At 35.9% G+C, this 20,445-nt stretch overlaps 2 protein-coding genes across 8 annotated transcripts; both read right to left on the bottom strand.

The window, feature by feature from the left end:
- Positions 1 to 366: 366 nt before the first annotated feature.
- LOC141829444 (RAF-like serine/threonine-protein kinase 24) lies at positions 367 to 7,033 on the bottom strand. 6 transcript variants are annotated; one of them, XM_074716906.1, is made up of 10 exons: positions 6,454 to 7,033; positions 4,450 to 6,384; positions 4,179 to 4,372; positions 4,030 to 4,098; positions 3,781 to 3,933; positions 3,535 to 3,698; positions 2,844 to 2,991; positions 1,247 to 1,369; positions 1,045 to 1,132; positions 368 to 886 (listed from the first exon to the last, which is right to left on the bottom strand). In XM_074716906.1, exons 1-10 carry the CDS (start codon positions 6,998 to 7,000, stop codon positions 717 to 719), a joined length of 3,591 nt encoding a protein of 1,196 aa, XP_074573007.1. In that variant the 5' UTR covers positions 7,001 to 7,033; the 3' UTR covers positions 368 to 716. The 6 variants fall into 6 exon arrangements, 5 of the variants coding, with proteins under 5 accessions (XP_074573006.1, XP_074573007.1, XP_074573008.1 ...); XR_012601884.1 differs by having other exon boundaries at positions 751 to 886; positions 1,260 to 1,369; XM_074716905.1 differs by having other exon boundaries at positions 367 to 886; positions 4,450 to 7,033.
- A 1,016-nt stretch (positions 7,034 to 8,049) lies between these two features.
- LOC141829446 (BRAP2 RING ZnF UBP domain-containing protein 2) lies at positions 8,050 to 15,716 on the bottom strand. Of its 2 annotated transcripts, XM_074716912.1 has the most exons (12): positions 15,453 to 15,716; positions 15,213 to 15,328; positions 14,993 to 15,101; positions 14,780 to 14,894; positions 13,720 to 13,817; positions 12,077 to 12,183; positions 11,732 to 11,981; positions 11,560 to 11,613; positions 11,273 to 11,416; positions 9,579 to 9,643; positions 8,389 to 8,443; positions 8,050 to 8,277 (listed from the first exon to the last, which is right to left on the bottom strand). In XM_074716912.1, the coding sequence occupies exons 1-12, from the start codon at positions 15,684 to 15,686 to the stop codon at positions 8,110 to 8,112; spliced, it is 1,515 nt and encodes a 504-aa protein (XP_074573013.1). In that variant the 5' UTR covers positions 15,687 to 15,716; the 3' UTR covers positions 8,050 to 8,109. The 2 variants fall into 2 exon arrangements, with proteins under 2 accessions (XP_074573013.1, XP_074573014.1); XM_074716913.1 differs by lacking the exon at positions 8,050 to 8,277 and having other exon boundaries at positions 9,574 to 9,643.
- Positions 15,717 to 20,445: the final 4,729 nt, after the last annotated feature.

Genomic DNA, 20,445 nt, shown 5'->3' with positions numbered 1-20,445 from the left:
TCATTCGATATGTAAGTTATCTTGAGTTAAAAGCTTAGTTACAGTATTGCTTCAACTACATTAAAAACTTAAAAAGGATTCCTCTTCTCCTACTTTTGCTTCTTTGTTCCATTAATCTGGAGCTTTGAATATTAGTCAAGCACAATTATTACGATCGGGGAGAAGAAACTTCGAGGAAAGTTGGAGCTTTAATGGCCAAACAGAGAGAAAAAAAGACATGTGAAATTGACTCAAACAATGAACAATCATCTTTCCCGTCACTGTTTAAGGCGACGAAAGATCCAGTCTGGCGGCTTTATAAATGTTTCCTGCCATTCAACTACACAAGCAGGATCTAAGTTATGATCATTATTAATAAATACGCAGGAAGAAAACAATTACACTTCCATGTAGTTTGAATTTTATCACAAATAGAAAACGCAAGATAGCCAGAACTACACAAGCCACAACTCAAACTAATATTTTTCCATCAAGAGTTGGAGATCAATACAATCCGCAGCTATATGTTTTTTTCTTTGATCTGGTAGGGTATTGCTTTTTAGCCATTTACTAGTTGGCTAGTTTAAAGAATCAATAATATGCAAAACTCTATTCACAAATTCTATGAAACCAAAAATCTCAAGCTGAGCTGCACACACTAATGAAGGTGATAAATAGGTCAGTGAATGGCACTGGCTGGCAATTATCCAAACTGTGTTAGGTCAAACCTCTATGACCTATCCTTTCTGAGGAAGAGAAGCTGCCAGAGCCCTCAACCTGTTCACGATCTCCGTGAAGCCAGGCCGCTGTGAAGGTTCTGCGGCCCAGCATTGCTCCATCAGTGATTTCCATTCAGGAGCACAAGATTCAGGCACCGGAGGCCGCAGTGTATTGTTCAGAATCCCACCTGTTGAGAGCAAAGAGATGAGAGGAAATACACATGAAACCCTGCACATCCTAGTGCTGCTGTTGTCGTGACAGTGTCGATAATGTAAACAACAAAAACCAAAAAAGGGGATGCAACCACTTCGGCAGGAGATTTATTTTAAGAAGAGTAAAACTCACCTATAATAAGTCCATAGTGCATATCTCGATATGGTTCGTCGCCGGTAATGAGCTCCCACATCACTATCCCAAAAGAGAATACATCAACCTGAAGCACAATAATTGAGTTAGATTAATGATGGCCTTGTGAACTTAAAGATGAAAATGGAAAAAATTAAAATGGATTGGCATCAACAGAATGAATGATACAACTAAGCATTGCCTTTTCACTATACTTGATATCTTTGCCGCCAAGAAGTTCAGGTGCCATCCACGGTAGAGTTCCCCGCATGCCGCCAGACATCAGTGTCTCGTATTTTAATTTTGAAAGACCAAGATCAGCCACCTGCACAGTGTGTTTCGTGTAATTATCGGGTAACATGCTGACAGGCTATAAGGGAAATTATCTAAAAATTGCAAAACAAGCAGAGTAGGCAATGCTCGACAAAAAGTTCCAAAGAGTGCACTTCGTGATATCTTTTTTTCCTGTCCTTTTCACATTCTTTGCCACAGATATCACATAATAATTTGACAAAGTGCAGTGGTTAAATCTTTATCTACTATTGTTTCCTTGAACTCAGGAATTACGTTGAAACTGAAAATTTTCATATTCTAATAGTTTTTTATTTCCAACAGTAAGTATGCTAACCAATTATCCAAGTGCATCCATGTAAAATCACAGGCCAGCTTTATTTGTTTAGTGGAACCTATTTCTATTATTTTTCACATTTTCTGGCGTTTAGTCGAGAGAAAATCTTTGATAGAGACAATTTTTAGGTCAAAGCTGAAAATACAGCTTAAACTTGAAAAATGATTTATCTTTCTTAACTTGCTTAAACTATTTCACTATTTAATCTTTAATTCAACTTCAGCTGGTCAGCGTACCATAATTAAAATCATACAATAATAAGAATAAAATATAAGGAAAAAAACAATCAAGAAAAGATAATCCAAGCTGTTCTTTTTAAATCCATGCTTGATCAGGACTAAATAAACATATAAAATTTAAATAAATGAAAGTACAAAATAGTTAAAGTTTTAACATGTGTTGAGGTTCACTTCATCAAAGGTAAACATGATGTATCACATTTAAGGCATCAAAATGTGTGGCGCCTCACCTAAAGAACCATCAGAAAAAAGTAGAGGCTTTTTTGTGTCTAAAAACTTTTTATCCCCTAGGCTATGGTATAGCGGCAGGGCGCCCATGTAGTCTCCCAAGCATCCACGGTTTGATTCTCAACTGCAGCGCACTACAGGGTATTTTCCTCTAATGGAATGACAAACTTGAGATGTTGGGATGCTAGGCCACCCGCTGCGAGCACTTCCGGTCAGTGGGAAACTTCCATGGAGCCGGGCTAATCATCCCCATGATTAATCGGCCCAAAGGGCTGGATACCTAGTCCTAACTAAAAAAAAAGAAAAGAGTAGAGGCTGAATTTGTTTTTTTCTTTTCTTTTCATTTTCTTCTATTTCCTAACTCTTGGGTTTTTCTTCTTTGATCTGGAAATAAATTAACTGTTGGGTGATATTGCAAGGCCAATGGACTTGACAATCAAAATTTGTGATCCATGATCAAATGATCAACATAAGTTCACAAAATAAATCTACAACCATAATCAGTTGCATTCAATCAGTTCACAACATTTGCCGAACTAGATGATTTTCAGAATTGATAAATTTTAAGATGCAAATTTGGTTCAGTCAAACAGCGCTAGTTAAGCCGCTCAGCATGATCAACAAAGGCATAGGAGACTTGGAATTCCAGTATAGCATTTTGAAATAAACTCAAATAATATTTTAAAATTAATTACAATCCTTACCTTGCATATTGGACGCTGAGGATCCCTCAAGTTGACAAGCAAGTTATCACTTTTCAAATCAAAGTGTATTATATTTTTACTATGCAAGTATTCCATGCCAAATGCCACATCCAATGCAATAAGAAGATGCTGACGCCTATCAAGCATCCTGTTCAAAGGCAACAATAACATGAATAAGATCAAAGATAAAATAACCAGATGAATGCAGTCACCTATATAAGATCGCTTAGAAGATTGGTAAGCTCAACACTTAATTCGTAGCAAGCAACATAAACACTAAAACACAAATACAAAACAAAATAGAATTATGCGATCCATGAATCTTTGCCCAAATCCTTGCCGTTCTTTAGATTTACTTTATTTTCCTTGGTCTTTAAAATACTAAAGAAAATAGAACATTCAGTAATAACTAATATGAATAGAAATGTAGAGGAGCCTTTAAATGCTTGTGCATTTTGAACCAATCTGCTCTGGTTGGATAAGTTGGATCTTCCAATTCACAGAAAATTGACTGGTTGGGTTCCTTCAATGCAGTAAATAAAAAGTAACAATTGAATTTAAACTCAATCAAACCTATGCTTCAGCTAGGAATTCTAGATCCAACCAGCTCAGTTGATTTGATTGTAAATTGTGCATACATTATTAACACATAGCAAAATAGCATAATAAAAAGATAGCATGAAGTGATTACTTCTCATTCTTCTGCAAAACATGCCGAAGTGAACCATTAACCATAAACTCTGTTACCGTTGCAATAGATCCCCCAGGGCCACCAAGAACAATACCATAAAATGCCACAACATTTGGATGATGCAAGCTACCAAGCTTACAGGCCTCATTTAAAAAATCAGCCCTCTGAGTTTATTCATACACGCACATAAGCATAAATTCTACACAAAAAGAAGCATATGAAGCAAATTACTAACTAGAAACATACTGCACGATCCTGATCTGATGAATTCCCAGAAAAAACCCTATCATTGATTCTTTTGATTGCCACATCTGTGCCTCTCCACTTGCCATGATATACAGTCCCAAACGACCCAGATCCAAGTTCTTGCAACTCCTCCAAATCACTATTTTTTATTACCTTGAAGTGACAACAAATATCAATAATCTGAAGTTCAATGTAAACTATGGAAATAACAAATTAAATAATGAAGAATATCTAACTCTATTATCTAACCTGCAGGTTTCCAATCTCATCTGTTTTAGGAAATCCATTCTTAGCTTTCTCTAATTGTTTGGTCTTAGTCTGTGACACAATGATTTTAAGCACATGGTAACAGCACAAATACATACACAAAATAAAAATGAAAAGAAAAAGATTATCACCTCTTTCTTTTCATCTATCACTATCTTGTCCTCTATAGTTGTATGATCTCTGAACGAACTGTGACTGGTCTCTTTTGTTTCACGAGAACTGAAATCAGGAACTGGAAGTTCAGATGATTGCACTGTTACTGCTGATGCTGATGTTCTCCCTTCAGTATTCTGGATATCTTCTTTAATCTGAGCGTCTCCTAAATCTTTAACAAAACAGATTGTGAATGTCCGTGACTTAGAAGATCACCAATACCTATTCATAAAATGGAAGGGACAAAACCTTTTAAAGGATGTGAAAGCTCTTTGGGTGCATCCATATTTAAAGAGTTTGGTGTCTGAACAGAAACAGCTACAGGAACAGTTAACTCAGACCCTATGCTATTTACAGGATAATTCCTGTTGCAAAAGTCCTTTGTGGCTGAAGAAACATTGCTTGTTCCGGGAGGCAGAATTGTCCTGTCCAATAATTTCTGAGGATCCATGTTGCTGACAAGTGGGTCTGAGGAAACAACTTGCTGCATTTGGTTCATATTGCGGAGAAGCTGAGCACTGTCATTTTGGGGAATAGACCCATTGCTAAATACTTCAACTGGATAGACACTGGGGATCTCATCTTTGTTTTTGTCACTAAGATTTATGTTGTTGGCTTGATTATCATTGATAGGATCTGCATAATTGAACATCCCTCTCACTCCAGCTCCTGCTTCATGATGATAAGAGTATAGGTCATGGTTCCCTGTGATGTATGGACTGTGGATGTTGTTGGAAAGTTGAACACTCTGGAGATGAGCAACATCCCTCATCACAGATGGCAGCTGACTAGATAGCAAACTAGAATTTTCCTCTGGAACAACTCCAGATGCAATTAGGGGATTACTAATAGATAATTCACTCCCTCTATCCTGTGGCCCAATGTTATGACTACTCACCACGACAAATGGAAGCTGTTCAGAGTTTAACCCCTTGGAGATGCCAATATCAGCCAAGAAAACTGCTGGTCTTGGGTAATCACTGAAGCCTGGAGCCCCAGGAGGATTCATGCTAAGAGGTTGCGTCATCCCAACCATAGGCCTCACATGGCTATACAAGGCCAGGACATCTGGATTTCCACCTAAATTAGCACCAGTAACACAAGATTTATGGATAAAACTTGGATTAAATGGATAATTATGAAATCCAATCTTCTGTGGCAAATGCATTTGTTGTTGCGAAGAATCCTCTCGATGAGATTGAGGAGTGAGAAATGTTCCATAAGCATTGTGTGGCGTGGCCAATGAAGCTGGTGTCAGTACTATATTAGAATGATCACGAGTGATAGGCAATGGTTGCTGCTTTAACACTGAGTCTTCTTTATGAGATTTCGCAGGATTGCTTTCAATTCCATATGATGGTTGCAAGGCACCTGATAGACCCACAGAAACTGGTGGTACAGAAATCTTAGCATGGTCCAGATTGGCTGAATTTACAGATGGTCTCACATTAATATGAGACATAGCAGGAGCTGCCTGAAAAAGCTCATGGCTCCTAGGAGCTAAAACAGCTAAATTTTTAGCTTGGATATCCGCACCACCGTCTGCTGTTTGAAGTGGCACTCTTTTTGCTATATCTTCAGAGTAGTGACTCTGCAATAACATATTTGTTGCAGGAATGGCATGCCCATGGCCAATACCTTGCTCATTTATCAAGGTATCTGAATGGACATGAGGCAAGGCTTTCTGACATAAACTACAGTCCTCAAATTTAATAGTCAGCCCTTGGGATGATGCTGGCACTGGATGCCGTTCCATATTTGGTGCGAGAAAGTGTGGAGGAGGCAGCGGAGGTAGCGTTGATAAAGGCTGCAACTTTGTATCACCAGGAATCCTCACTATCCTTCCAGTATTAAGGTCCGCCTGAAAATCCACTCTTCTCATCCCATTACCAACATGAGCAGTTGTGGTATCAATCTGTGCTGGTGACATACAAGCATCTGGTGCCACCACAGCATTGATTTGAGAAGGAGTTCCACTTCCTAGGAAAGGTTGGGGGTAGTCAAATTGTTGCTCTATGTAGGGCCGAGGCACAGTTGGTGTCGTAGATGGCAATTCAGGCTGTACCGAATTGAAGAATTTGCTTTGATTTGGCAATATAGGAGGCAGTTCATACTGACTTGAACTCAAAACTTGTGTTTGGTCATTGTAATCTGTAGTCAGCAGAAGATCTGGAACATCTTGCCCTGCAAAATTCGACTGTGATGCAACAAGAGCAGATGTACCAGTAGAAGACAAATGAGCAGGCGAAGTACCTTCGTTGGCCGTCAATCCATCTGAATTCTGGGTGGACGAGAAACTCGTCACGCTGTCCCTTCTCCTGACGCTCGAATCCAATCCATTGACGGCCTCGAGATACCTCGCGCCAGTATCCTGCAAATCATGGTACGGCGCAAGTAGACTGGCGCCGCTTCCAGACACATCCGATGCCGAGAAGAGAAAAACTCGTAGCTTGGCGCTGGGATTATCGGCTGCCATCTTATCGTACTCCTCCATCATGTTCTCCAGGTCCTCCGACGTGGACACGGAGATGAGGGCATCGAGATCCTCGTCGGGAAGCTGGTACCGGAGCACGACCGGCCCGCCGCAGGCCTCGCCCATCCTGCGCAGGATCTCAGGCAGCGACGCGTCGCGGTGGACGGCGAGGATGCGGGTCTCCCCTCCGACGTAGCGGAGGGCACCGTCGCCGAGTCGAGGAAGAATCTTGCCGCCGTAGCTGTAGCGGAGCTTGACCCTGCGGTCCACGGCGGAAGCGGCGTCGGAGGGGCGCAAGGGATGGAGATCCCTGCGATCCGAAGCCATGCGATCAACCAGACAGCCGACGAGATCGGCGACAACAAAGCAGGAAAATTCGGAAAGAAGCTTTTAGTAGATAATTAAATTGATAGAAACAATAAACAGTGGCGATTAAAAGATAATTAATGAGCAAGATCCGCGTCAGCTGTAGCCCTAAAGTCACCTCTGTTACTCAAATCCATTATTTTCAAACTCAACTAAAATTGTCAAAAAAAAAAAGGAAAAAAATTTTACTTGTAAATGTTTTCAAGAAAAAGTAAAGCTACACTACATATTACATGAAAATAATGGTATAAAACTAAATATGAAATACCTGATAAGCCATATGTGTCATGTCACGTAGCCTTTTCGGCCAAATAAAATGTCCTTTTAGCGATACCGATGCAAAGTTGTAACGGCGATGATTTCAATCGACAAGGAGATCCGACCAATTATAAGACGAAAATGTCATCCAAGGAGAAGAAAAAGAAATGATCTTGATGAGCAATCAATGACTACAATTTCTTAGAGAAGGTGAGTTATCTCTATTTCGATGTTTTTTGTTTGTCCTTGTTCTTCCATTCGATTCGTCTCGCCTGCAAAAGTTTATTCTTTTTGGGTGTGAGAGGAACTCTAAATCTCTTCAATCAGAAAGTAAAAGATTGTTTTTACTGTTTGTTTCGTGATGTCGCTCTCCGACAAGAGAAGAAGCTCGCTGTTGCAGGAAAGAAGCTTGCTACTGTAGAGAAAGAAAGCTTGCTGCTATGGAAGAATCCGCGTTCGAGGAGGAAGAAACTGTGGCGAGAGAAATCAGCCGAAAAGGGTGTCTTTGCTGCAGAGGAGGAAGAAGCCTTCTTATTTTGTTCAGCTAAAAAAGCCACGTGGCATGACACACGTGACTTGCACGTCTTTCATGTTAAATTTCATGCCATTGTTTTCATGTAGTATATCTTTACTATGTAGGATTAGCGAGACGGAAAGACTAGCTATATGGATTAATAAAAAATAAATCCTGAATGATATGAACAAAATCTAAGATCCAGAGGAAGAAAAACATGTCAACAGCTGAGACTGGCTTGTATGTACAAAAATGTCTCACTTTATATGATAGTGGTTGTGGAGAAACGAACAGACCTTTAGTTCCTTCTTCGGTTCTTTTTACCATGTTCATTGCTGCCGGTACTGGAAGACGATGCAGGTTCGACTGGTAATACAGTGCCGCCTTTGATCTCACTCGCAACGGAGTCCTTTGGAGGTTCATCGATCACTTTCTGGGATTCGATGTGCATTATCAGATCTCCCAGCTGCAGATACAGTTAGGGATTAGTCATGGTTGCAGATCTACAATTCACATTATTTCAAAAGGAAAACACAACAATTTTACGAAACTGAATGAGCATCAGAGCATCACATACTTGTTCCTCCAAACCTTGAATCTTCTCATCTCTCCATTTCAATGCAGCTTGCTCCCTGACAATGGCAGTGATGAATAGATCAAATGCATAGAAGAAGTTATGATTTGAGTTCCTACTGCACTATTCTTTTAAGAAGGATGAAAACATATCCTGCTAAATTGCAAATATAAGAGCTACCTATTCATGGCTCCCATGAATATGAGAACCATTAACTTGCCCAGGCCTCAAATGTTCAAGCAAAGTCAATGATGGTTGCTCATCTAAATTTAAAAATCTCCTCATTTAAGGATTGATGTCCTCTCAAAACCGAAAGAGTCCAATTCATGATCCAAAATCATCCAAATAAGAAGAGCATGCAAGGCCCAATACACATGCACCTCTAACTTGTTAGACCCAACCCACTAGCCCAAATCATTTGCCCAAAATGCTTAAACAAAAGCTAATGATAACCCAATTGTCTAGGTTTATAATACTCCGTGATTAGCCTACTACTTATCAGTGAGACTTTAGGGACCAACAAAAGAGTTCAAACTAATTCAATGACAACGCACTTAGCTACGGTTCTCTAAATATTTAAGCATGCTTAAAGAATCCTAACTCAGCATATGAGACAAGGAATGAAGTTTCAACCTCTCATCTCTTTCTCTTTACCTCTACACACTCTGTTATGGATTAAGAAGAAATGAGAAATAAATAACTAACCCATTACGTACAAGATAATTAGTTTCATGCTATAGAGCAAGAAATAGATATGTATCAAGGAATGGAGTTTCAAGCTCTTGTTTCTTCCTCTACCTCCTTTAACATGCACCAATTTATGAATTTCAAATTGCTTTCAACATCTAGAAACATTTTGCCTTCGACATCAAGACACAAAATTATTGATTAAGAAGAAATATGACAAAAACAAAACTCATCCATTATGTCCAAGATAATTAGATTCATGCTATAAAGCAAGAAAAAGATATACTCCCTCTCACCTCAAAAAAGTAGTGTGTGTGTGTGTCAGTAGGATTATGATTATGTGCATGTGCGTTAATGATGATTAGAAACTATATGGCCTTCATCAATGAAGAAACTCTTATGCAGGTAGTGTGTACTTCAGCTTGCACAAGCATTTTGAATATTTTAGAAAAAAATATATAATTACAAATCATTAGATGAGAATTATGTCAACGATCATACATTACCTTTCTTCCAATTGTTGAACTTTTGCTTTCCACGTATCTTCGTTTTTCAACAAGTTTTCATTAATCTACAAGCAACAGAAAACCAAGTTACCCAAATAATACCACAAAGCACATTTTTCATCACAGGTAATTAAACACATTTTGATAGTTAATAGGGATTGTTTGGTTTTACAAATACATGATTCTAAATAGTAGTTAGAGGAAATGGCCTATTTCCAGGCATTTGATTGCCTGCAAATGACCTGCAAGTTACAAATCCATTTGCAGTTAGACCTTAAAACAGGGATGCAAAATGCAACTGCAACGAAAATCCCACATATCAGATTTGCAACCTATAAAAAATATCAATACTACATTGGCAACATGAAATACACAAGTACAAAATAACAATACTGCAAATAAATATATAATAAACTAAAATTTTTTAGATTATATCAATGCATTTTTTATAACTTGAAATCAAATAAAGAATGTGATAGATATATTCTAAAGGAATTTTAAATAAATGGTACTAGGTAAGCATCATTTTTATCACGACTAATGAATTTAAAAATAAATATTGAATTTAAATTTAAATTTTATTGTAGCTAGTTTTCAAAGATACGACATCAACACTGTATCATTTGTATCCATTAAATTAATTCTGTTAAGGGTAAAATTATCCTAAAACTACTCACACCTAACAAGAGATGTCATGTGTAGCAAAATAACAGACAAGGAGTAAGCTGCAGTGAAGAGGCTAATTAGCAAATGTCACGAGGATGGCAAAAACAACCATGCATGAAGACAGTTAGGAGCCCAGTCAATAAGAGAACACCATGCGCACTTAACACCTGAGAAGGAAAAGGCTAGGAATATTCTTCAAGGACTATAAAAAAACCAACATACTACAGCAATAAAAGGAACCTTTAATTATCCAACCATGTTTGTTCTTTCAACTTGCTTCGTCACTGATTTTGCTCATTTTGTAGGTTACCCACAGGTAGCCAAAGATCAGTGCAAGTCCAATTCTAGTAAATTGGGACCAATAGGTGGCTGGGAGGAGCACTTTGACCAAGCTAAGATATATCTATGAGAGAGTAACAACTCGGCTGAAACCAAAGCACCTAGCGTGAACTGTTAAGGCACTCTTTGAAAGCAGTGATGACTCATGAGCTGATTGAAGGCAAAATTAACCTTCCACTATAAAGCTTGTGTCTGGAGAACTATTACAAATAGGTTCCTATTATTTGAATGTAATTTGGTCATAACAATAAATAATTAAATATAGCATCACATTATCATTAAGCTATGTTTGGGTATTACTCCGTTCTCTGTCAAATGAAATATAATATAAATATCAAAAACGAACTTTATCTTATTATTTTATAAAGACATAAAATAATAATAATAATATACTTGTGTTATTGCTACTATCTGCAGACCAATTTCATAGATCTTATTGCTACATTGGGCTCATGCAAGATTGTTACTAATAACGATTAGTATAATATTGACAAGTGAAAATTACATTTTATTTTCAAATTGGTTACTAAGCATAACAAGCTTGCATTTGTACTCATTTAAAGAACTACTTTTACAAATAGCAATTGCATTTATAGCCAACCAAATTGTACATCAAAGAAAAATGCAAAAGGCCAAACCAAATTCAGAAGAGACACGAAATATATAAACCTAATGATAGGGTGACTCACATCCTCCATAAACTTTTTCTCATCGAGGCACTTATCAAGCTTTATTTGGAACTTCTGAAGTTTTAGACTAACAGCCTTATTAATAGCTTCAGAAATTTCCTTCTCAGTCTCCTCCTTAATCTCCAGCACCAGTGATTCATAATACTGTAGTGCCATAAGAAAACAATTAAAGCTACTGAATGTCATTTTACAGTTTGTAAATGCTTCATTAAACTAACAATAAAAGGTAGGTCACACTAGTAGATTATTAGATGACAAATAGCATACTAAGTGCAACATGAACATACCTTTCTTTGGTTATCTAGTTGAGATGTGAGAAGATCATTGTATTCTCCAGCTATCTGTTATGGGTGAAAAAAAATGAAAAGAAGAGTGAGAAGATTTCAGAGAGCATAACATAGGACTGAGATATAGCAGTTCTTAATTGTACAAGTTGAATTTAGGTTTTCGACAGATTACAGTTTCAAGTTTACTGTTCAGAAGAGCCTCATCAAAACCAAGGTCCTCGCTACATTCACAGCTACCATGTTCATCATCAGCATGAGCACAATGGAAATTCAACTCAACTAACTTTCCATCAGTTTTTGATTGGATTAAACGGTGTACATAGTTGTCCCCAACATAATCCCACACACGCTGAGTCTCCAACTCAAGTGAATAACAGTGTTGTGTTTCTTTCCAGTGTCTGATAGCATGGCCTTCCTTGTATCTGTCATATTTATGAAATAAAATAAGAAAGAAAATGAAAAATAAAAACAGAGAGATACTCCACATAGTATGACACTACAGGGAAGAACATGCTACCTTCCACACCCAATGAAACCACAGATAACACATATCCAAACATTCTCAGAAGTTCCACAGACAGAGCATGTTGATGTTTCAGGTTGTTGTTGGCAATATCTGCAAACCTATTTGTAACATCTGTAAGCCATAGTAATTGCGAATTCTTCACAGCAATTACAACAAAGTGCAAATACAATATATCTTTGAATACTTATAGACCACATCATGTGAAATAGATTTTTTCAGGACCAAAGTACATCAAGGATCCTGTGAGTACAAGAAAATTGTTGTAATATAATAATACAAATATGAATGCTATCAACGACAATTGACTAACTCTTGGCATTAGATGCATTGTTTTGCAGAAAGGAAGGATAGCATTGGATAAATGAAATGGTAATTCAAATTTGAATGTTATAAACAATAATTGACTGATTGTTAGCCTTAGAAGCATTGTTTTGCAGAAAGCTAAGTTAGCATCGGACAAACAAAATCTACTCGTGAAACCAAAAAATATATATTTCTACCTATTATTGTATCATAAAACTGAACCCATTCAACTAGATTCTGCCATCTGACCACCTTTTCATCATATGCATAATTATAATGAAGTGGATATAAAACACATTTATAGTGTAGAGAGTAATTCTCAATTAACTGCCAAATTGCAACAGTTTCAAATCATAATGCCAAAACTATTTGAAGCAGCAAAGTATGAATAATGCCAGAAGAATGTCCACGCGCTTTCATCTGTTGCTTCATGAATACATTTTCCAACCAAAATACATTGGACATGCTTAGTATTAGTTTTGTGTCACAAATTTTACCATTCATTATACACGAAAACATTAAGGATTTTCTTACCATCTCAAACAAATTGAGAAAGGAAAGAAATTTTCAGCTCATTAGAAGTTAATTCTTCAGATCTGATCATGGTTGGAATACTCATATTTCCATAGTTTTCATATCCATAGTTGAGTGTTAATTTTATATTGTGAAAGCAGTTTGATTGTATACATCAATTTGTGCATCATGAAGGTCAAAATTTGCTCCTGTAAGATTTTGCATAAGGCACATCCTTTTCTATCCTTACTAGTGCCAAAATTTTATATATTGATCATGTCTGCTAGGTAAAAGTTCTTATTATATACAGCAAAAAGACCATGGTGCATCTGATGGTGTTAATTACCCTACCTTGATAAAACCTTAAAAGCATGCCCAAGAAAACAGGGAGTTCTTCCTTGATACCACGAAGTAATATGTAAAATCCTGTACATAACCCTCTGACATAGCACAGAAGCAACATTTTACAAGTACAGTAAATGTTGCACTAATTCCCTCCTAAGTAAACATTTCAATTTGACTTTTGTTGCTTGTATGATGTTTAATTGTCACAGTGGAGCCCCAATAGAACAAGGATTTTATTTTAATGTCAAAATCTCACTTCTAATAAGATCAGTAATCGTAGAAATACAATTTCCATAAGAACTGAAATCATCCTGTAAAACGAATCAGTCGCAGAAAATGCTAACAGGTTTCAATAAACAAAACATACTTAGTCAATCAACACATAACAGGACTAACTATAGCTTATTTGATAGAAAAAGGATGGGTAGAGAAGTTCCAAATAAACATCAATATAAAAAAGCCACGTCTCTTACCGGGCAAGATGAATCTGTCCATTTAGATATGCATGAACAATGAAAAGAATGATTGCAAATTGTTGTGAGAATGCCACTAGTCTCTTGATCTAGTCTCTCTGTAAATTGACAAAAAAAATGTAAAGACTCATATCTCAACATAATGTAAGTCATGAAAATAATTTGGGCTGAACAATGAAGAGAACCAAAACAAGAAGCTAAACTAATAATAAATTAGAGAACAATACATTCAATGTTAAGCAAAGATCTTTATATAATTTACATAATCATTCATGAACTCGGGATCACATTACTTCGACTAATTAGGAATGCTCAAATTCTCTAAACATGTGTTAAAAGGTGGTGGGATATTTATGTCCACATTTATGTTATTGTCAACATTCAAAATCTAAAAGAGATAGATATGGGAATTTTTACGAAATGAGCTCTGACACTAAATATCCTAGCTAGATTCTTTCTGAGAGGGTTCAACCTAAAAATTAATAGAATTGTCCCATATAAGTAGGGATTGCAATTCCAATATTACTGATAGCAAGTGAGATTGAAATTTTAATCATAGATTATAAGTTAAATTAAATCTCTATCCTTTAGATAAGTAATGAGCTTGATATGTTTAGATGAACAAGGATCACTATGTGAAAAATCTAGAGTAGCTGTAGGCTAATCTTGCAGAGCAAGTTGGACCAAATATGTTTCCAAAATCATAGATTTATGAGGATCACGACTATCCAGACCAATAAGCCATCATATCTGGTAATTTTGGTTGTCAAAGGGATAGCAATTCAGAGTTCAAAGCATGGAATCAAGAAAAATAAGTGTTTGACATTTCAACAAAAGATGAGATGTCTAATATATAGGAAAGGTGAAGAAACCAGTAGATTTTGCACTGTGGGGAAAAAACAATATGGCATGCGGACATTGTTTTAATGGCAATTAGCCAACAATATGGACAGTGCGGCACTTCATTTTTTGGTAGCATTGAACTGCTAAAAGAGAGTCTTAGCAAATTTGTACTTTATCAATAAGAGAATCATAGATTCCAACTGTTGGAAAAACCTACCAAGACAAACTGGACAAGAAGGCTCTTCAGCAGAGCTTGTCGCTGAGCTTTGTGTATGTTCAATTGATCCAGTGTGCTGCACATCGATAGTGTAACGAACACTACACTGATCACCCTGTATCACAAAAGAAGAAGGTCCAAGAATTCCCAGACAGTGTGAGGCGCAATTTCCCAATTATTTGATGTTATATGTGAAAGAACTCCGCTGCGCACCTCCAGGGACGAAAACCGCCTCCCATTAAAGTGTTGGTAGAATCCATCAGCAGAAATTTGATTATCAAACTTGATGATCACACTATATTGATCGTCCACACCATCAGTTCTAATAAGGATACATAAACATCGTGAGAGTCTTATCAACAAGCAAATATATCCATTCCTAGTAAATATTCTTAAAACAGCCAAAGTAGCACCCAAAAGTCGAATCATTTACCTAACGATTCGCATCTCGACCATGTGCATGATGAAGGCACCACAGAACCGGCAGAAATCGGCATAAGTCATGTGGTTAGGCACCGCAATGACACAAACGAGAGGCTTCCTTCCAATCTGGTAAAAATAACACATTTTAATAAACCCTAACAGTATTCAGCATTTAAACGCGCCAAGATCACATAGTGTAAAGTTCCAAGATTTTTTTGGAAACTTCGCCATCAAATGAAGCGATTCGCACAGGGAGATTGCCGGAGGAGGAGGCTTCATCCGGGTAGAGGTGCATGATTCCTCGAGTCTCCTCGATCCTAGGGTTTCCGGAGGAGAAGGGAACGGACAGGGCGAGGCCCCAACCAGAGGGTTCCCCGGGCTTGTCGCGTGAATCCGCAGGAGGGAGAGGAGCAGGCGTCAGCTGGATGACTTCCTCCTGCGTGGCGGCGGCGATGATGCCGCCACTGGTGGTCGCGGCGGCCATGGGGCGTCGGTGGAAGGAACGAGCGCGGCCGACGAGTTGGGTCGCTTTGGGTAAATCTCATTCGAAACCACGTACGTTATTTATTAACTCGAGTTTAATTTTTATTTTTGGCCCATTAACCAAACTATTTGGCCTTAAATAAAGTTGTTGATGTTTGGTTTTAAAAAAAAACATTTCTTAAAAAGTAAATTTTAAAAAATAATAATAATTTTATAACAAGGTGAATGATATAATAAAGTATGGGCAAAAAAATAAAAAGGTGTCCATCATTTTCATTCTCGACGCATCATTTTTAATTAAAATCAAATGAACGTCACTTGAATTATTTAAAATATTTTATTTTATATTTTGATTTAAAATTTTATGTTTTTTAACCTAATATAAGATTTGAATTGGATTTAACGATTTATGAACTATAAAAACTATCTACAATAGAAGTTATACAATATGTAGAAACCACGTGCTAATTTTTATAATATATTGTAGAAGTTAATTTGTAACTTCTACATTGTGATTCATATTCATATTCAGATAATGTCCATTTATAAAAATATGATACGAGTTTAATTTTTTGATGAATTTAGTTTCAAACACTAATTGTGTTCTATTGTTAATATATTCTTAGATGAGTTAAATTCGGACTTATAAAGATAAGTTTTCTTATTATAACTCTGATGAGTTCAATTTGATTATGTTTTATTGTTAGTGTGTTCTTAACTGAATTAAACTTATATCATATTTTTGTGATATTATTTTTTGACGAATATGAACATTATCTGATCATAAGTTATAATAATGACTTTATATTATTTTGATTTTGTTTATGAGAATGATAACTTAATTCAAGTAATATTTTAAGGAGTACAATAAATGAAGGAGACTTCATAACACTCATTATATTTCAAATGAATATTATTTAATCACGATCGACTGTATAGAAATTAGCATGTAACTTCTATAATGTTTAAAAACTAATTGTTAATTTCTACAACAGTCCCTAAACTTTTAAATTCTTGAACCTGATTCAAACCTTAAATCAGGTTTAGAAATATAAATTTATGAACCAAAATATACAGTAAGAGTATTTCGAACAGTTCACGTTAAATGAGACACTTATACGATGAAAGGGTCTCCATATTTCGAACCAAAATATGGAGGCCCTTTTAATTTTTACCCATAAAATATTTAATAATTATTTCATTTTATTTTTAAAAAACTAAAAAAAAAATAAAATTTGTGTATTGATCTAATGTGCGAACGTTCAACATGGAGTCATTCCTAAACTTTAAAGCATGGCATAATTATATATATAGCATGCTGATAGAAGACTGGTTATATACTTTTTTACCTAATTCTCATACAATATTTGGAAGTCTTTATCTATTTTAATTGCATGGGTTTGGTAATAAATTTCTCTGAAATAGAATTAACTCGATCACTGCAATTTCGATTGAATTTTGAACGTTCAGCAATCCCATTACCATTAAACAGTTTCCAGTACTGATCATTTACAAAACGATCAAATAACGATAGTTTCCAGGGAAGAAAAGACAGCCTTTGTTTGAATTGCATAAATGACAGTGTTAGTTCCTGCATCCTGATTGATACTAGTTCAGACTCAACGATCGCAGAGTCACTTCTGTTCTGGAGGTTGCTCCAAGAAGAAAGACAAAGAAGATCGGTACATGAGACAAAGAGTTGGATTATATTCTCTCCTCTGCTCTGCTCTTCTCCGTAAGTATTCACTTCAGGGCCCTCCTCATTCACTTCTTCCACTTAGCTTCCATGCCAACACTCCACCACTTCTTCTCTTCTCTGCTCTGCTCTGCTCTGCAGAGGAATTTATTGTGGATTTAGGATTAGGCGAGCAGAGCCACGTTGGAGAAGCAGGTCACGTGCCCAATGCCGACTTGGCTCCACGGTGTTCTGCATGTGATCCTCTTCTCCAACATGGATCCCTCACCTCACCTGCGAAGCAATGCAATGCAATGCAGTGTGTCTTCATGGCTCTCTGTTTCAGGGAATTGGTGTTATCTTCTTCCTTTGCGACCTAACTGCAGGTTTTCTTTCATCTTTTAAATTTTCCCTCTCTATATTTCATTTGCTAAGTGTCATGATTTAGGAGTAGTTTATCACTTCATTTATAGTCGACGAAGATCAGCAAGAACAAGCACTACTTTTTTTAATGATTTTAATTTAAACTAATTTATACGTTGTAGTAGCTACGAAAGTATAACGATGCACCCTTTCAACTTTTTAAAATGAAGGAGTGCCTTTTGACAATTGAAATAATTGAGAGTGCCTTCAAATTATTGCCTTGGAGACTTTGCTCATAGTCAAAATTATTGCCCTCTCTCTCTCTCTTTCAATACCACAATTATTTGGGTGTATTGGACCAGTCTTTTGTGCACACAGCTGAACACCCACACCTTAGACTTAAATTCCCTTCCAACAACAAACTCCCAAAAGGAAGCTCACACTTAAGGGCCATTTGCCCGCCTTATCGACTAGCCTCTTCACGATGTATAAGTCGTCCATCTAAAATCAAACGAACAGAAGCGAAGAGAGAAACCGAGAGAAGATGCAAAAGAAGACCGACAGCATGAGTTCCCTATGAACGACAATTGTGTTCGAGCCGCATGATCAGTCGACTAATCTCTCAACCGACCGACTTTTTTTTCTTGTTTTTCTTTTCCTTTTCTAGGGTTACTGCTACATCTATGTGTGCATTGACTGCTAAATGACATTAAATTCATAGTCGAAACAGGAGAAGCAGTTGAATGAAATGAAGGTGGGTGTCCAAAATGGCTTTAATTGGTCCCCCAAACCAATACACATGTTGGTAAACCTCATTAATGGGGCGCACTGTTTATGAGAAATATCTACTTGTCAATGAAATGATAGTTCGCAATGCAAACAAAAATCAAAAGGCTTTCTTATTATAGTTTTTATCGAAAAGTCCTTTTTTTAAACAAAAATATTAAAATAGTACTTCATTATATTTTCATTCTAAAAAATAATTATATTTTAATAATATTATTATTATATTAAAACATTCTTTATTAACTTTGTCAAAATTACTTGATTACTATAACTATTTTAAACAAATTTAAATTATTTTATCTTTCTTAGATTCCTTAGTATTTTGTTTGGATGGGATGAGAGAAGTTCGTTAACTAGAAATGGAAAAAAAAAAAGAAGGAAGAAAAAGAGAGGAGAAGTAAAATATTTATATTTATCTTGTTTGGAAGGGAGAAAAAGTTTATTAACGTAACATATATTACTTTATTTGAAGAAAATGAAGGAGAATAAAGATTAAATATATAAAGTTATAAAAATACTTTTACTTCTTAAAAAATACAATGTATGTAGAAATGATGAAAAACTATAAAATTTTATCAATATTGCATGTGAAAGTTTTAAAATAGACAACGCATGTTCTTTGATAAGTCTCTATCGTTAAAGGGGTAGAAAAAGAAGAAGATTAGGGTTGTCTATTTATGTCCTCTTGAGTTTTATCTTTAAAAAGATTTATAATGAGGGCTGACATCGACACCGACATCATCGAGTGCAAGCGATTAAACACTGGACGGGGACAACGCACATTGTGTGAGGAATGATGACGTAAAGACGAGATATCTAAATAGATGAATTAATTTGAAAATTAATAGTTTAAACTTTAAAATAAGAATAAAATTGAAATAAAATATTTTTAAATTTCTTTTTCCCTTCTTTACCTCCCAAATCGGAATGTAAGAAATTCTAACGATTATATTCATGAGCATGGAAGGGTTATTTTTTTCTCCCCTTCCTCTCCTTAACTCACTCTATCCTAAACAAGTTAAAATTCTTCTTCTCCTTATTTCTACTTTCCTCCCCCTTCTCTCATCTCCTCTCAAATAAAACGTAAATTATTCATCCAATAAATCGAAGTAGGAGTTTAAAGTACTTTTTTTTATATAATTTATTAAAAAGAAAATTACGAACAAACCTCTAAAGTTCCTTATCCGCTCCCATTGATGAACCTTTACCTCAAAGTAAAGCACTAACTTTTTCTTTTTCCTTTTTTTTTGTTTTTTCTTTTGAGACATCGAATTGCACTAACTTTACTTGTCTCACTCTCCTCCCTTTCACGTTTCCTTCAGCTTTTGCATTATAAATTTTATTTGCAATTTAAAGTTTTTATATTTTATTTTAAATAATTATTGGTAGTGTGGAATTACTTCTTCCAACTTAATTTATGGATATTCCCACAATATTCTTTTTTTTAAATAACTTTTATGAAGAAAGATGCAACGTGTGTAAAGAAGCTTTATGGAGAGAGTACTTAAATTAATTAAGAGATAAGGATGACATGGCGACTATAATTGAATATTAATATATGGGGCTCATATGATACATACAAATTATATTAACGCCTCCTATTTTTATTAACACATATTTATATTTATTTTAATATTAATACTCATTATTTATAAATCTCATTATCTGTCTTTATTTTTATTTTATATTAATAAATAAATACACTCATTCCATTAACTTGTGCGTTCAAAGAATTGAACATTAATATGTATGGATATTATAACACTTATTCACATATATTATAACATCATTTGGATATTATAATACTCACACATTAACAAGGTTAGGAAAAGAAATATCATCTCAGGACATAATTGAGTTGGTTATGATGGAGCAGATTTATTGAAGTAGATAAGGGTCAAATTTCGACGAAGCTGAGACAATGTCCTCCTCCATA

Source organism: Curcuma longa, chromosome 5 (assembly GCF_044706935.1).
Source record: "Curcuma longa cultivar G26 ecotype Majalengka, Jawa Barat chromosome 5, ITB_CL_G26_1.1, whole genome shotgun sequence".
Taxonomy (NCBI): Eukaryota; Viridiplantae; Streptophyta; class Magnoliopsida; order Zingiberales; family Zingiberaceae; genus Curcuma; species Curcuma longa.
This window is presented reverse-complemented; position numbering and strand designations above follow the sequence as displayed.

Coding starts and splice junctions, on each gene's coding strand:
- LOC141829444 (XM_074716905.1), bottom strand. CDS start 7,000: ATGGCTTCGGATCGCAGGGATCTCCATCCCTTGCGCCCCTCCGACGCC. Junction 4,373..4,449: donor GCTTTCACATCCTTTAAAAG/GTTTTGTCCCTT, acceptor GTTTTGTTAAAG/ATTTAGGAGACGCTCAGATT. Junction 4,099..4,178: donor TGATAGATGAAAAGAAAGAG/GTGATAATCTTT, acceptor ATTGTGTCACAG/ACTAAGACCAAACAATTAGA.
- LOC141829446 (XM_074716912.1), bottom strand. CDS start 15,686: ATGGCCGCCGCGACCACCAGTGGCGGCATCATCGCCGCCGCCACGCAG. Junction 11,417..11,559: donor AACTAGATAACCAAAGAAAG/GTATGTTCATGT, acceptor ATGGCACTACAG/TATTATGAATCACTGGTGCT. Junction 8,278..8,388: donor TTCAAGGTTTGGAGGAACAA/GTATGTGATGCT, acceptor CTGTATCTGCAG/CTGGGAGATCTGATAATGCA.